General features: G+C 42.8%; 2 protein-coding genes across 5 annotated transcripts in view; one reads left to right on the forward strand and one right to left on the reverse strand.

Moving 5' to 3' along the window:
• The window catches only part of USP37 (ubiquitin specific peptidase 37), a 131730-nt gene extending 123572 nt beyond the window's left edge, over window positions 1-8158 (forward strand). For all 4 annotated transcript variants that reach the window (XM_017856809.1, XM_017856812.1, XM_017856811.1 and 1 more), the window contains 3 exons: window positions 1197-1266; window positions 2635-2773; window positions 3355-8158. In XM_017856809.1, coding sequence (XP_017712298.1) covers window positions 1197-1266; window positions 2635-2773; window positions 3355-3442 — 297 coding nt within the window. In that variant the 3' untranslated portion in view covers window positions 3443-8158. The remainder of the gene's footprint in view (window positions 1-1196; window positions 1267-2634; window positions 2774-3354) is intronic.
• VIL1 (villin 1) overlaps window positions 6897-14836 on the reverse strand; it is a 34427-nt gene continuing 26487 nt past the window's right edge. Inside the window, exon 20 of the mRNA XM_017856813.1 lies at window positions 6897-9219. Within this exon, the coding sequence (XP_017712302.1) occupies window positions 9106-9219 (114 nt within the window). The 3' untranslated portion in view covers window positions 6897-9105. The remainder of the gene's footprint in view (window positions 9220-14836) is intronic.

The following is a 14836-nucleotide window of genomic DNA, read 5'->3' on the forward strand; positions in this document are numbered from 1 at the left end:
TTTTTGAGACGGAGTCTTGCTCTGTCACCCAGTCTGGAGTGCAGTGGCCCAATCTTGGCTCACTACAAGCTCCACCTCCCGGGTTCACGTCATTCTCCTGCCTCAGCCTCCTGGGTAGCTGGGACTACAGGCACCCGCCACCACACCCAGCTAATTTTGTGTGTTTTTTTAGTAGAGACGGGGTTTCACCATGTTAGCCAGGATGGTCTTGATCTCCTGACCTCGTGATCCACCCGCCTCAGCCTCCCAAAGTGCTGGGATTACAGGCGTGAGCCTCCATGCTTGGCCTTCCTTCCCCAAATTTTACCTTATAGTGTTGTCTGCAGTGCATGAATATCACTTTTTAGTTTTGCTTTTTTTTTTTTTTTTGAGGCGGAGTCTCGCTCTGTCTCCCAGGCTGGACTGCAGTGGCCGGATCTCAGCTCACTGCAAGCTCCGCCTCCCGGGTTTACGCCATTCTCCTGCCTCAGCCTCCCGAGTAGCTGGGACTACAGGCGCCCTCCACCTCGCCCGGCTAGTTTTTTGTATTTTTTAGTAGAGACGGGCTTTCACCGTGTTAGCCAGGATGGTCTCTATCTCCTGACCTCGTGATCCACCCGTCTCGGCCTCCCAAAGTGCTGGGATTACTGGCTTGAGCCACCGCGCCCGGCCAGTTTTGCTTTATTTTACCAAAAATGTTTTAATCGTATTTTTTAAAATATAAAAGTTCACTCTGATCCCTACAGCAACATAGCAACTCTTTTTAATATTTTTGTTCTCTTGTCCAATGCCTAACTCTTAATGTAACTGTTTTTAATAGAGCTATAGTTACTGTGTGCATTCATATGGGTTTGGAAAAAAGGTTAACATGTTCCTGATCCATGTAGTTTTTTTATATCACTGAATATTATTATATTGAATTTATATACTAACCAGTCAGCTATTATTGGGTATATTGTTAGTTGCAACTTTTCACTAGATAATGCCACAGTAAATAATTCAATACATATACTCTTCTTTTGACTTATTTCCTTAGAATAAATTCTTAGTTGGGGGTGGAATTCTTGGGTCAAAGGGTATGAACAGATTTTTTAATTGATTCTTATTATGCCACACACCGAAGCTTAGCCATGTCAGCTTTAATAATAAATTTATATGCAGTGTTTTGCTTTTATTCAAATGAAGACTTAAAAGTTATACCCACTTCTGTTTTCCAGACAGGAAATCTGCCTCATTCCTACCGGCTCATCAGTGTTGTCAGTCACATTGGTAGCACTTCTTCTTCAGGTGAATAGCCATCATGATTTCAGCATTTTATCAATGAACTAGTCAGCATTTGCTCCTTATTACATTGCTCTTTGCCTAGCTTTGTGAGGTATGTTTTTCTTTTTTCTTTTCTTTTGTTTTTTTTTTTTTTTGAGATCCAGTCTGACTTTGTCACCCAGGATGGAGTGCAGTGGCACAATCTCAGCTCACTGCAGCCTCCATCTCCTGGGTCCAAGTGATTCTGCTGTCTCAGCCTCCCAAGTAGCTGGGATTACAGGCATGCACCACCAGGCCCAGCTAATTTTTGCATTTTTAGTAGAGATGGGGTTTCACCATGTTGGCCAGGCTGGTCTTGAACTCCTGAGATCAAGAGATCCACTCACCTTGGCCTCCCAAAGTGCTGGGATTACGGACGTGAGCCACCACGCCCAGCCCATGAAGTATAAGTTTTTCAAGAAAATCTTTGAAATCTACTTTGATCACACTCAGTGTGAATTATGTTAATAGGTGTAACTGTTTTGATTTCTCTATTCATAAGTGACCTAAATTCCCCTGAACAAAATACATTAATCAAAAATGGTGTCCCAGTGTAGCATATGCCTCCTTAATTCTCTGTGTATATAAAAATATTTTTTTCTTCTTTTGCTTTTTTTTTTTTTCCCAAGAGATAGGGTCTCACTCTGTCACCAAGCTGGAGTGCAGTGGCACCATCATTAGCTTATTGCAGCATTGAATTCCTGGGCTCAGGAGCTCAAGAGATCCTCCTGCCTCAGCCTGCTGAGTAGCTGAGACTACACGTGCATGCCACCACGCCTGACTAATTTTTTAAAATTTTTTGTATGGACAGGTTCTTGCTTTGTTGCCTAAGCTGGTTTCAAACTCCTGGCCTCAAGCAGTCCTCCTGCCTTGGCCTCCCAAAGTGCTGGGATTACAGGAGTGAGCCACTGTGCCTGGCCTGTATGTTTTTTCAATAGGTTTTAGACACAGTGTTGAGGATAAGGTGAATGTGGTAGTTTTTTTTTCTCTTTCTCAAACTTCCTGCACCTGAGATAAATTCAATGTGTTTTTATTTTTTATTTGTTTATTTTTTGAGACAGAGTCTCGCTCTGTCTCCCAGGCTGTAGTGCAAGTGGTGCTATCTCGGCTCACTGCAACCTCCACCTCCTGGGTTCAAACAGTTCTCCTGCCTCAGCCTCCTGGCACGCCCGGCTAATTTTGTATTTTAATAGAGATGGGGCTTCACCATGTTGGTCAGGCTGGTCTCGAACTCCTGACCTTGTGATCTGCCTGCCTCAGCCTCCCAAAGTGCTGGGATTATAGGTGGGAGCCATCACACCCAGCTTCGGTGTGTTTTTAAAAACCTTGATTTTAAGATGTTATTTGTTTCAGGTCATTATATTAGTGATGTGTATGACATTAAGAAGCAAGCGTGGTTTACTTACAATGACCTGGAGGTATCAAAAATCCAAGAGGCTGCCGTGCAGAGTGATCGAGATCGGAGTGGCTACATCTTCTTTTATATGCACAAGTAAGAAACTTTGCCAAATAATGAGTTAAAAATCACCTGAACTCTTTTCTTTGTTGTTTGTTTGTTTATTTTGTTTTTTGGTTTTTTTCCTTTGAGGATAAAATGTTCCCATCAGTTGATTGGTTGAAAATTTTTGGTTTTTGTTATCTTTGGTTAGGGTCTGTCTCTTGATATTTCCCTGTAAGTCCAGAATATTTTCTCTCATAACTCAGCATTAATTGCTCATTACACAGTAGTATCTAGGTATGGAAGTTTGGATAATTTGTTTTATGATAGAAGATGTCCTGTCATAAATCTTTTTGGTCATCCAGTTTTATCAGCTAGAAGATCTGATTTATATGTATGGGAATTACCTAGCATGTTCATTAAAGCTAACTATTGTCAGTTCCCCTCTATTCTTAAAAATCAGCATTCAAAGGGTTAAGATCAAATGAGTGAACTGCTTTTTTAATAAAATACAGGCATGAAATGGAATTGTGAAGGCCTTATCTGTATCAATTTTATTTTACTTTTTCTCCTGCCTGTTTTTTGTTTCTACTTACTAAATTTCCTGTTTTATTTTTTGCTTGTTTTATCATAAGGGAGATCTTTGATGAGCTGCTGGAAACAGAAAAGAACTCTCAGTCACTTAGCATGGAAGTGGGGAAGACTACCCGTCAAGCCTCGTGAGGAACAAACTCCTGGGTTGCCAGTGTGCGCTGCATATTCTTACTGCTGCCCACCTCACCTTTCCTCTGCTGAAGGAGAATTTGGAATTCTGCTTGATGCGGGAGCAACAAACAGCTCAGGGCCAAACCAAAAGACAAAAATTGGAGTTACATAGAATGCTCCATGCTATTTTATGGAAACTTTGGTCTCACATCTGTAGCTGATTATCCTCTTTTTCTCCTATAAGAGTGGCACTTCCTTTTGTCTTAGGAATACATGTTGTAAATATATATCTGTGTGTGTGTGTGTGTGTGTGTGTGTACACACACACACACACACACAGGATGAATGGAGCCTTAAAGAGTTAGGATGAGCCCCCAGAATATGCCTGCTCAAAATTAATAGCACAGCAGTTTGGAGAAGAAATGAAGGTGTCAAAGAGTCCATTCACCTGAGAAATGTGTGAAGATGTACTTATCAGTTGGCTTTTAACTTTTATGTTCCTTGAGTAGTTTCACTCAAGTCTGTAACCTTTTGTGTGTGTTTCCTTATTAGTAAAGTTCACTGGAAAGCCAGCTCTTCATGTTACACTAATGACAGTTTGTTCTCTTTGCAAGAGAGGGGCATTGCTGTCACCTAACTTGAGGAGCTTTTTTTGTTGTTGTTGTCTGCAAATTTCATGAATTTGTGATGTCTTTGCTGTTTACATGCAGTCCCAAGAAATGGATTGTTGGTGCTTTGGAATATGTTACAGTCCCACATTTGATATTCTTCATAATTCTTCATATACTTTGTTCTCTCTAAGGAGATTTCTTCACACAGTATGTTCATCATATATCATCATCATTATTTTGGTGGTAAAGATAGAATCTTTTTTCTTTTTTTTTGTCATTCTACCATGGAGCAGCATTACCCTAATGGATTGCAACCAGAACTTTAAACAGGTAGAAAGATATTTCTCCAATTGGAACTCCGCAACAGGAATACTTAGGGATAAGGAAGAATGCTAGCATCTCTTTCTCTCAAATATAGGGAGGATAAGAAGAGTGTTCTTCTGATAAAGCTCAAATATAGGGAGGATAAGAAGAGTGTTCTTCTGATAAAGCTAAAATTCTGGACCACTAAAGCTAAAAGCCCTATTGCAAGTATGAAATTAAGTACTTGAGCTATAGGACAAACCTTGGGCATTTAACCATTTACTATCTGGCTTTGCCCTTAAAATAGGATTGCAATTAAAATGTGATTGGCTTAGGTAATCCCAAGAACTAAAAAATAACAAAGGTGCGTAATATATTTATCTACTTTTTAGTTGCTCTGAGTTGAGGCAAAGTAGAGCGGCAACATTAAGTGCTATGCTAGTCACTTAGCTGACATAACCAGCTTGGTTAAGCAGCTTATGAAACCGTATAAAGAATTGTTTTGAGGATGGAATTCTGTCCACAAAATAATTATCTGAGCCCAGATATCATTAGGATCACACAGAGTTAAGTGTAGCAAAATGAAACCATCGTTGTATTATTTCATGATTTTTCTTTTATTATAAACAAGGGATTATTCTTTAGTTCTCAGAGGTAGGGACAAACCACATGAGGTTTTCGGAAGGAAAAAACATTTAAAAACCCACCATCACTTGAGAGAATCGCTTGAACCCAGGAGGCAGAGGTTGCAGTGAGCCGAGATCACATCACTGCACTGCAGCCTGGGTGACAGTGAGATTCCATCTCATAAAAAAAAAAAGAAAAGAAAAAAAAAACACACAAATCATCATCACAGAAGATGCAACATATTTTCTGAAAGATTGCCTTAAGAGAGCTCCAGCCCTACTCTTGGAACTTGGATGTATTCTAGTATAGTAATAACCTAGTCTAAGTTTTGATTCTTTGAATTATATATGGCCTCACCAGTTTTGCTTAACTACTGATAAATGTTTTGCCTCCTGCCATCTACCTATATACATTATTGTAATGAATGTTCCAAAATGGTAGAGTGGTAGAAAATGCCAGAGTAGTTTAGAGCAGAGGAAAATATTTGTTTTAAAACTAGCTTTAAAATTTTGTTTCATTTCTACCAGGAGACTCTTTGGTTTGGTTTGATTTTGCTTGGAAATAATTGGTTTTCTTATAAATGAGTGAAGTGGTGATAAAATTCTTTGGCTAGTTATTAATTATTTTACCTGTCTTTGCATTTGAGAGGCACTGTTAAAAATTATTGGGAAAGATTTAAAGTGCAGGCTGCATTAAAACATGGAGAAAAATAGAAATAATGCCATAAGTCTAGATTGCCTCACGAAGCAGCCTCATTTGAATTGCTTTCATAGCTTTCATATGTGTATGGTTTAGAAGTACACTTACCTCAGAAACCTGATTTGATCTCTTGGGCAGGAGTTGTTGAAATAGGTTATGGGAATATATAAGTTATCTCATTGCTCATGTACTTGCATGTTTGGGACTCAAATTTTACTTGATGTCTGTCCATTCTTGTGGCCCTGTCAGCCTTCTCCTTCCTTTACTCCTTTAATCTATTTCTTTGACTACCAATGGAGATTTCAGCTGGACTATGTTGATGGGGCTTGTTGTTTTTTTTGAGCTGGCTGTATATATTTTAAAATTATAAATAGATAATATATTATTTTTTGCACATTGTTATCAGTTTGCCCAGAATTGGGGATAGGGCAGTTAGCATGTTGGGGCCAGGAAGGGACAAGTTAGATAAGGACTGAGTGCTTCCGTTGCAGGCAGTTTGCACAATACCTAATTAACCTTCCTATTGAAAATACCAAATGTGTGGTTACATTACTTTAAATGACATTGAATTGGAACTTGATGGCAATTAGTTCTAGATACAGCATTTTGATCTTTGTTGGAATTTTAAGGGAAAAATAAACTACATATTTGTTTATTTTAATCCCCTAATAGTACTGAAGGTTGGAAAGTTGCATGTAGCTGGATGCTGTTAATTTCTTTAATAGCCATGACTATAATTTAAGCCTATGAGAAGATAGACTGTTGTATAGGGATATATTCACATGTGTGTGCACACTCAGGAGTTTTGTCTCAGCAGGATAGAATAAGCAAATCCATGAATTGGTCTTCTGTTAATACTTTGATTCTAAAAATTATTTGTTTACTTGCTATGGTCTGTTCATTCTGGGCCTAACTTTAAAGGCTCAATAACAAATACAACAAATGTAAATATGTTTACATTTTAAGACGTATGCAGTGGTACTTACAGATCAGTTAATTAACTCCAGAAAGCAAATGTTAGACTACACATTTATTTTTCTCCTTGATCAAGTGTAAAATTCTGAAACAGAGGCTTTAAAATATAAAACCTCAGCAAAATAATCCATGAATTTACTGATTCTTCTATATCGTGTATAGTTACCATTATGTAACTGTACACGTGTACAGCTACGGATATAGTTGTATATCCGTTGAAAATTATCTGCAAACACCTAAATTAAAGAGAGAAAAAAAGTAGTTTGTAAACTCATTTGTGGTCTACTGAAAAGAGGTTATATTAAAGCAAATAAAAATATTTTCCTTCTCTGTCCTCTGAAATGATTGCAGTGGATACTCTTAGTTATCCCATTTTGTAGGGGTGGAGGGCCTTTTAATTTAATTGACCCCCCGAGGTGGTCTTTTGTTTTAAACGGGCGGGGGGTGGGGAGGAAACAGCTGGATCTCCAAGTACATGTGGATTTTGTATATATAGGAGATTTTTAGAAAAATCAACAACCCCTCACCAGATGCAAGTCACATAAAAGCGTTCCAATAAAATGGATGAATGTCTTTTTCCTCCCCATTTTGCTTTATACTGAGTATTGCACTCTTGCAAGTGTATGCAAAAACTAAATAGACTTCTGCCCTCCTCTTTTTATTGCATTACTTCAAAATTCTAATTTTGTCTCTACTGATATGTCTTATTAACATCTGAAAAATATATATATATATTTTATTGGAAAATTCTAGTTTGTTAGGCCTTGAAAGTTTTGTGACAGTTATTTTGCTGTATTTCACCACAATCATTCACCTTATGGCATGCTTTGATTACTAGACTTCAGGCAGTCTCATTCATTGTATCATACTTACACACAATAGTAAGTTGTCTCCATGTGTGCTATATGTCTGAGGTGTATGGAGTTTTTATTTAAAAAGTGTGCCAGGCTGAATATAAGCATTTGATTTTGTAACATTGGACTTTTCTTAAAAGTATAGAGGTTCAAAGTATAGGTATGTCCATTGGCATAAGAATAGAGAGGGTGAGGGTCTGGACCAGCATCCAGGTTTGTCCAGTCAGACGCCAGAAACTGGTCTTCAAAAATAGCGGGCCTATGTGAAGAGTGAGACCACATGTGGGTGTGCACACCTCTTGTCCCCAGGTGTCCCTCCCTTTGAGCTTATCCTTCCCTCCCTAACTTCTCTGGCCTATTGTCATTGTTGTTTCTTTACATTTAAGGAGAGAAAAACAAAAATGAGATTCGTACACTTTGCCTAATTGAGCCACTACCAGGTTTTCTGGCAGCTGTGGCCACATTATTTGTGAGGTGATTTTTTTCTTTATGTTCAGAGTGACTTCTGATTCTGATTCTTTATATTTTGTATGGAGCGGCACTTTTATCTGTGTTTTAGCAGAACTGTTCCTCTGTATTCTTTACGGTTTTGTTTGTTTTGTTTCCTTTTAAATTATGCATAGAGTTTTTTTGTGTGTATGAAATTAAAGCCTTTATTAACCTTCTGTTGATTTGACTGTTATTTCTGAAAAGGACACATTCTTGCTGATACTTATAACAACCTGTTCAAAGTTGTGGAAATCACCTTCTGTTGGCTTTCTGACGTGGACTTCCTTGCAGCATTGTTACTTCTTAAAAGGAACAGAATGGCAAACCAGTGTTTGGCCGTAGTCCCCATTGATTATTGCTATTTTCATCTGAGGAGCCTGTGAAGCTTTGTGGAGGCTTCTGGGTAAGTTTGTAAACCTAGCATTGGCCTTCACTAGGCTCTTCCTTTGCCTTACTATTAAGGGTTGGGAGAAGAAGTGAAATAGCATATGCATTTCTTACTTGCCTTTAGGTCTCAAGCCTAGCCCCAGTGGATGTGCTGCTCTCATGGTACTGTTTGGTATTTGTGAAACCTCCTAAGAGGGTAGTCTTGTGGACCATTCAACTCTCCTTCAACCCTTTAACTTACCCACTGAGTAAGGCAGTAAGGAAAGTAAATGTGAAAAGGAAAAGCTGTTACTCTGGGGAAGACGTAAACCTGCAAAATAGATATCTATATCTATGGCAGCCTACCTGCCATAGATAAAAATGAGTCATGATAGAGGACAAGCTAGGTAGGGTAGTGCCTCAGAACCCTAATGTTCCATGGAGTGTTTGTGCTCTTCTAAGAAGAGAAAACTCTAGAACAGGAGTATTAAAAATGATGCAATACCTCAGGATAGAAACAATCTAGCGACCTTCTTAGAAGTTGAAATGAGGACCATAGGCTCCTTTTGGGGAATCATCTTTCTGAAGGAATAGGTACATTGTTAAACAAAAGTGGCATTTGCCACAGAAGTTTGTGCTCATAGGCACAAACTTTAACTGCAAATTTTCACTTCAATTGGTGTAGGACTAATATCGGTGAGAAAATGAGACCCCACAGTCAGCGTAGGGTACTGCTTTACAACCACAGCTCCTCTTCTCAAAACAGTCCTTTTTCTTTCTTCAGGTTTTGTTGCTTCCATCGAGGCAGAGCGGAGAAGGCAGCTGGAGTCATCCCAAAGGCCTGAGTGAAATCTTCAATGGACAGGTGTTCCTAGAAGAGAGGGACCAGAGGGCAAAGGTCACATATCCTTTCCTCCTCCCTTACCCTCAGGTGCCATTTGTTCTGATGAGTCATATAGATGTGGTGTATAATCAAATAAATGAAGAGTAAACACAAGCAATGTCAGGAGAGCCAGAAAAGGGATGGAGAGGAGGCGAATATGGTATTTTGGTATTCCAGAGGTTTATCCCTGGATTTTTTTTTTTTTCAGACCATGTCTTGTTCTGTTGCACAGGCTGGAGTGCAGTGGCACAAACTCAGTTCACTGCAACCTGCAACCTCTACCTCCTGATTTCAAGCGATTCTCCTGCCTCAGCCTCCCAAGTAGCTGAGATTACAGGCATGCACCACCATGCCCTGCTAACCTTTGTATTTTTAGTAGAGACGGGGTTTTACCATGTTGGCCAAGCTGGTCTTGAACTCCTGACCTCAAGTGATCCACCCTACTCGGCATCCCAAAGTGCTGGGATTACAGGTGTGAGCCAGCACACCTGGCCTGATCCCTGAATTTTTAACAATGAAAAGATAATAGTGTGGTAGATTGAGATCTTCTTTTTACAAGGGTCAAGTTCACATTAGCCCAAATAAGAATTAGGACTCTTCTTTCCAAGCCTTAGTTTTCCTCTCTATTAAATGGGGAACGTTTCTTTTTTTTTTTTTTTTTTTTTTAAGACAGAGTCTTAGTCTGTTCCTCAGGCTAGAAAGCAGTGGCACACGATCTTGACTCACTGCAATGTCCACCTCCCAGATTCAAGCAATTCTCCTACCTCAGCCTCCTGAGTAGCTAGGACTACAGGCACCTGGCACCACGCCCAGATAATTTTTGTATTTTTAGTAGAGATGAGGTTTTGCCTTTTGGCCAGGCTGGTCTCGAACTCCTGGCCTCAGGTGATCCACCCACCTTGACCTCCCAAAATGCTGGGATTACAGGCATGAGCCACCATGCCTGGCCATTGTTTTTTTGTTTTTGTTTTGTTTTTTGAAACAGCGTCTTGCTCTGTCACACAAGCTGGAGTGCAGTGGCACAATCTCAGCTCACTCTAGCCTCAACCTCCTGGGCTCAAGCAGTCCTCCCATCTCAGCCTCCCGAGTAGCTGGGACCACAGGCGTGCACCACCATGTTGCCCAGGCAGGTCTGGAACCCCTGAGCTCAAGCATCCACCCGCCTTGGCCTCCCAAAGTGCTGGGATTATAAGCGTGAGCCACCACCCCCAGCCAGGAACATTTCTTAAAGGCAAATTTTCACTTGCTTTTATGAAAATGAAAATAATATTACATATGAAAGTGTACTGAAAACAAATTAGGCAGGCATGGTGGCACACACCTGTAATCCCAGCTGCTCTGGAGGCTGAGGCAAGAGAATCGCTTGAACCCAGGAGGCAGAGGTTGCAGTGAGCTGAGATCGTGCCACTGCACTCCAACCTGGGCGATAGTTTTCCATCTCACAAACACAAAACAAAGTATGTTGTTCATTTACCTCCACTTAAACAGTGAATCCAAGCTGCCCACAAAGTAAGCAGATGAGCCCTATAAGGGTATCTGCTCTAGTCTGGGTATATGAGATTTTATTAGGGCCAGGTGTGGTGGCTCACGTCTGTGATTCCAGCACTTTGGGAGGCCAAGTCAGGCAGATTGCTTGAGTTCAGGAATTCAAGACCAGCCTGGGCAACATGGTAAAACCCTGTCTCTACCAAAAAAAATACAAAAATTAGCCAGGTATGGTGGTGCACATCTATAGTCCCAGTTACTCAGGAGGCTGAGGTGGCAGGATCGCTTGAGCCCAGGTGGCAGAGGTTGCAGTAAGCCAAGATAGTACCATTGTACTCCAGCCTGGGTGAAAGAACAAGACCCTGTCTCAAAAAAAAACATTTTATTGCTATCACAGGACATACAACTCTTCTAGCAAAAGCCTGTCACCCTCAGGAGAAGTCTCCCTCCTGGGCCCTACTTTGCTTTGGATCAAGTTAACAGACTGCCTGCAAGGGAAGTAGGACCCACTCCAGCCCTAATGGATGGAGCAAAGTAGGAATCTAGTTCCATATACTGCTGTGGCACTTACAAAGGAATTGAGGCAGATTTGAATATTCCCATTTTCAGGTGATGCAGCTAAAGTTTAAGAAAGGCCGGCGCGTTGGCTCACACCTGTAATCCCAACACTTTGGGAGGCCAAGGCGAGTGGATCACGAGGTCAGGAGTTCGAGACCAGCCTGGCCAACATGGTGAAACCCTGTCTCTACTAAAAATACAAAAAATTAGCTGGGCCTGGTGGCAGGCACCTGTAATCCCAGCTGCTCTGGAGGCTGAGGTGGGATAATTGCTTAAACCTGGGAGGCAAAGGTTGCAGTGAACGAGATGGCACCACTGCACTGCAGCCTGGGCAACAGAACGAGACACTCTCTCAAAAAAAAAAAAAAAGTCAAGGTCACCTCATTCCAATATATGTTCCACTGCACCATACTGACTTTCTTCCTTGAGTTTCAGGTATACTATAAAGCCCTCTTGTCAGCTTTCAACTCCCAGACCTGCAAGGTAAGCTGTTAACACTTGCAGTTGGCCACAGTTTTACCATTGTGGATAGCTTCATCACTCTTGGCTTACAGGTTTGGTTCCCAGTTAAAAGGCAACTTGTTAGCCGGGCGCGGTGGCTCACGCCTGTAATCCCAGCACTTTGGGAGGCTGAGGCGGGCGGATCACAAGGTCAGGAGATCGAGACCATCCTGGCTAACATGGTGAAACCCCGTCTCTACTAAAATACAAAAAAATTAGCCGGGCGCGGTGGCGGGCGCCTGTGGTCCCAGCTACTCCGGAGGCTGAGGCAGGAGAATGGCGTGGGCCCGGGAGGCGGAGCTTGCAGTGAGCTGAGATCCGGCCACTGCATTCCAGCCTGGGCGACAGAGCGAGACTCCGCCTCACAAAAAAAAAAAAAAAAAAAAAAAAGGCAACTTGTTGGCCAGGTACAGTGGATCACCTGAGGTGTTCATGAGTTCGAGACCAGCCTGGCCAACATGGTGAAACTGCGTCTCTGCTAAAAATACAAAAAATTAGCAGGCATAGTGGTGGGAACCTGTATTCTCAGCTACTCGGGAGGCTGAGGCAGGAGAATAGCTTGAACCCGGGAGGCAGAGGCTGCAGTGAGCCAAGATCATGCCACTGCACTCCAGTCTGGGCAACACAGTGAGACTCTGTCTCAAAAAAAAGAAAAGACAACTTGTTAATCCTCATCAGTTTTTTATATTCTTCTGTGAATGTGTCAGATTATTTTGTAGGAGGAGGTTTTGCTTAGAGTGGGAGGGTAGCAGCACAAGGTACAACTGAGGTCGGGGGAAGGATTCCAGTAGAAGACACTAGGAAGGCCAAAGAACAAATTCAGAACTAAATTTTGCCTAGCTTTTTGAGTCGAAAAAATATTTGGATAAACAAGTCATACCAGCTTCTCTCATCCTGTGAATGATCCAGAAGATTAGATAGCACAATTTTACATGTTTACTCTTGGCTAGGAAGTCACAACTGGGAGTCACTACTACCTTTCTAAGCTTTGGGTGTCTTCAGCCATAAGATGAAGGAATTCACTGAAATGACTTTTGTTCCCAGCACTAAGATGATAATGACACTGTTTAAGGCAAGCTAAATACCCTCAAGGCACACTCAGTTAAGAGTCCCAAATTAAAGTTGCTATAAAACAGCATCTCCCAGCCTTCATCTCTGCTGCTCTAAGCACCAAGAGGTAGACAGGGTAGAGGCGAGACTTGTGTGTTTCCTTTAATACTTAGGCTGCTCTGCTAAGATGGAGTTGCCCTAGGGAACATTTTATTGACTCCCACAGAGAGCCCTGAATTAAACAGCTTCTTAGTAAACACCTGTAGATGGATTTCAACCTCAGGGGGGGTCTGATGCTCCAGATCTCTAACCTGTCATTAGATTTGCCTCCCACCCTGGGCATTCTCTCCTTAAGTTTCCTGGAAGCCTTCCCCACTCCCCGAGGCAGGGTAGGGGAGTGTTTGGTTTTGGTTTGGGGCTTCTTTTGTTTTTTGCGGGGAGGTTGAGACAGGGTCGTGCTCTGTCACCCATTCTGGAGTGTGGTGACACAATCACAAATCACCTGCAGCCCCAATCTCCTGGGCTCACCCTCCTGGGTAGCTGGGACAACAGGTGCACGCCACCACAGCAGGCTAATTTTTGTATTTTTTTGTAGAAACAGTGTCTCACTTTGTTGCCCAGGCTGGTCTCAAACTCCTGGGCTCAAGCAATCTGCCTGCCTTGGCCTCCCAAAGTGCCTGGGATTACAGGCATGAGCCACCGCACTCAGCTGAGTACTTGGTTTTGGAAGAAAGAGGATAAATATAAATGATTTGGGGATCAGTGGATGGGGAAGAGCTGCCATACCCCACATCTGTGTGTAGCACCCTCCCCCCAGTTTCCTCACAGCTGTGGCTGCTATGTCCTCGGTCTTTGCTGTCTATGGTCCAGCCTGGCTCTTCAGCTTTGTTAGGACTGCTGGACTCTGACCCCTCAGGCTAGATAGCAGGGACTACCCATCCTAGTGGACTTGTATCTTTCCGTTGGTCCTGTTCCTGAACGTGCAGTCCTGCCAGCTGATTACTAGCCTCACCCATGCCCACATCCGCCTCCCTGTTGTTTACTCATCAGTGCACAAATACTTAGATTACCATCTTGCTCTACCTGCAGCCAGACCCACCACCCCACTGTTGTCACTGGCTCACCTTGCAAGATTGGAGCAGACAGACAGATCTGAAAACCTCTCCTACACTCCCACATGACACTGAACTCTGCTCTCCCACAAGAGTGTATACTACTTCCATGATTAAAAAATCAGCTGTAGGCCGGGCGCGGTGGCTCAAGCCTGTAATCCCAGCACTTTGGGAGGCCGAGACGGGCGGATCACGAGGTCAGGAGATCGAGACCATCCTGGCTAATACGGTGAAACCCTGTCTCTACTTAAAATACAAAAAACTAGCCGGGCAACGAGGCGGGCGCCTGTAGTCCCAGCTACTCGGGAGGCTGAGGCAGGAGAATGGCGTAAACCCGGGAGGCGGGGCTTGTAGTGAGCTGAGATCCTGCCACTGCACTCCAGCCTGGGCGACAGAGCAAGACTCCGTCTCAAAAAAAAAAAAATCAGCTATAGGCCGGGCGGGCGCAGTGGCTCGTGCCTCTAATCCCAGCACTTTGGGAGGCCAAGGTGGGTGGATCACAAAGTCAAGAGATCGAGCCCATCCTGGCGAACATGGTGAAACCCCGTCTCTACTAAAAATACAAAAATTAGCCGGGCATAGTGGCAGGCGCCTATAATCCCAGCTACTTGGGAGGCTGAGGCAAGAGAATGGCGTGAGGCCGGGCGCGGTGGCTCAAGCCTGTAATCCCAGCACTTTGGGAGGCCGAGATGGGCGGATCACGAGGTCAGGAGATCGAGACCATCCTGGCTAACACGGTGAAACCCCGTCTCTACTAAAAAAATACAAAAACTAGCCGGGCGTGGTGGCGGGCGCCTGTAGTCCGAGCTACTCGGGAGGCTGAGGCAGGAGAATGGCGTGAACCCAGGAGGCGGAGCTTGCAGTGAGTGGAGATCGTGCTACTGCACTCCAGCCTGGGC

The sequence above is a fragment of the Rhinopithecus bieti genome, unplaced genomic scaffold, assembly GCF_001698545.2.
Source record: "Rhinopithecus bieti isolate Rb0 unplaced genomic scaffold, ASM169854v2 scaffold_42532, whole genome shotgun sequence".
In the NCBI taxonomy this organism is placed as follows: domain Eukaryota; kingdom Metazoa; phylum Chordata; class Mammalia; order Primates; family Cercopithecidae; genus Rhinopithecus; species Rhinopithecus bieti.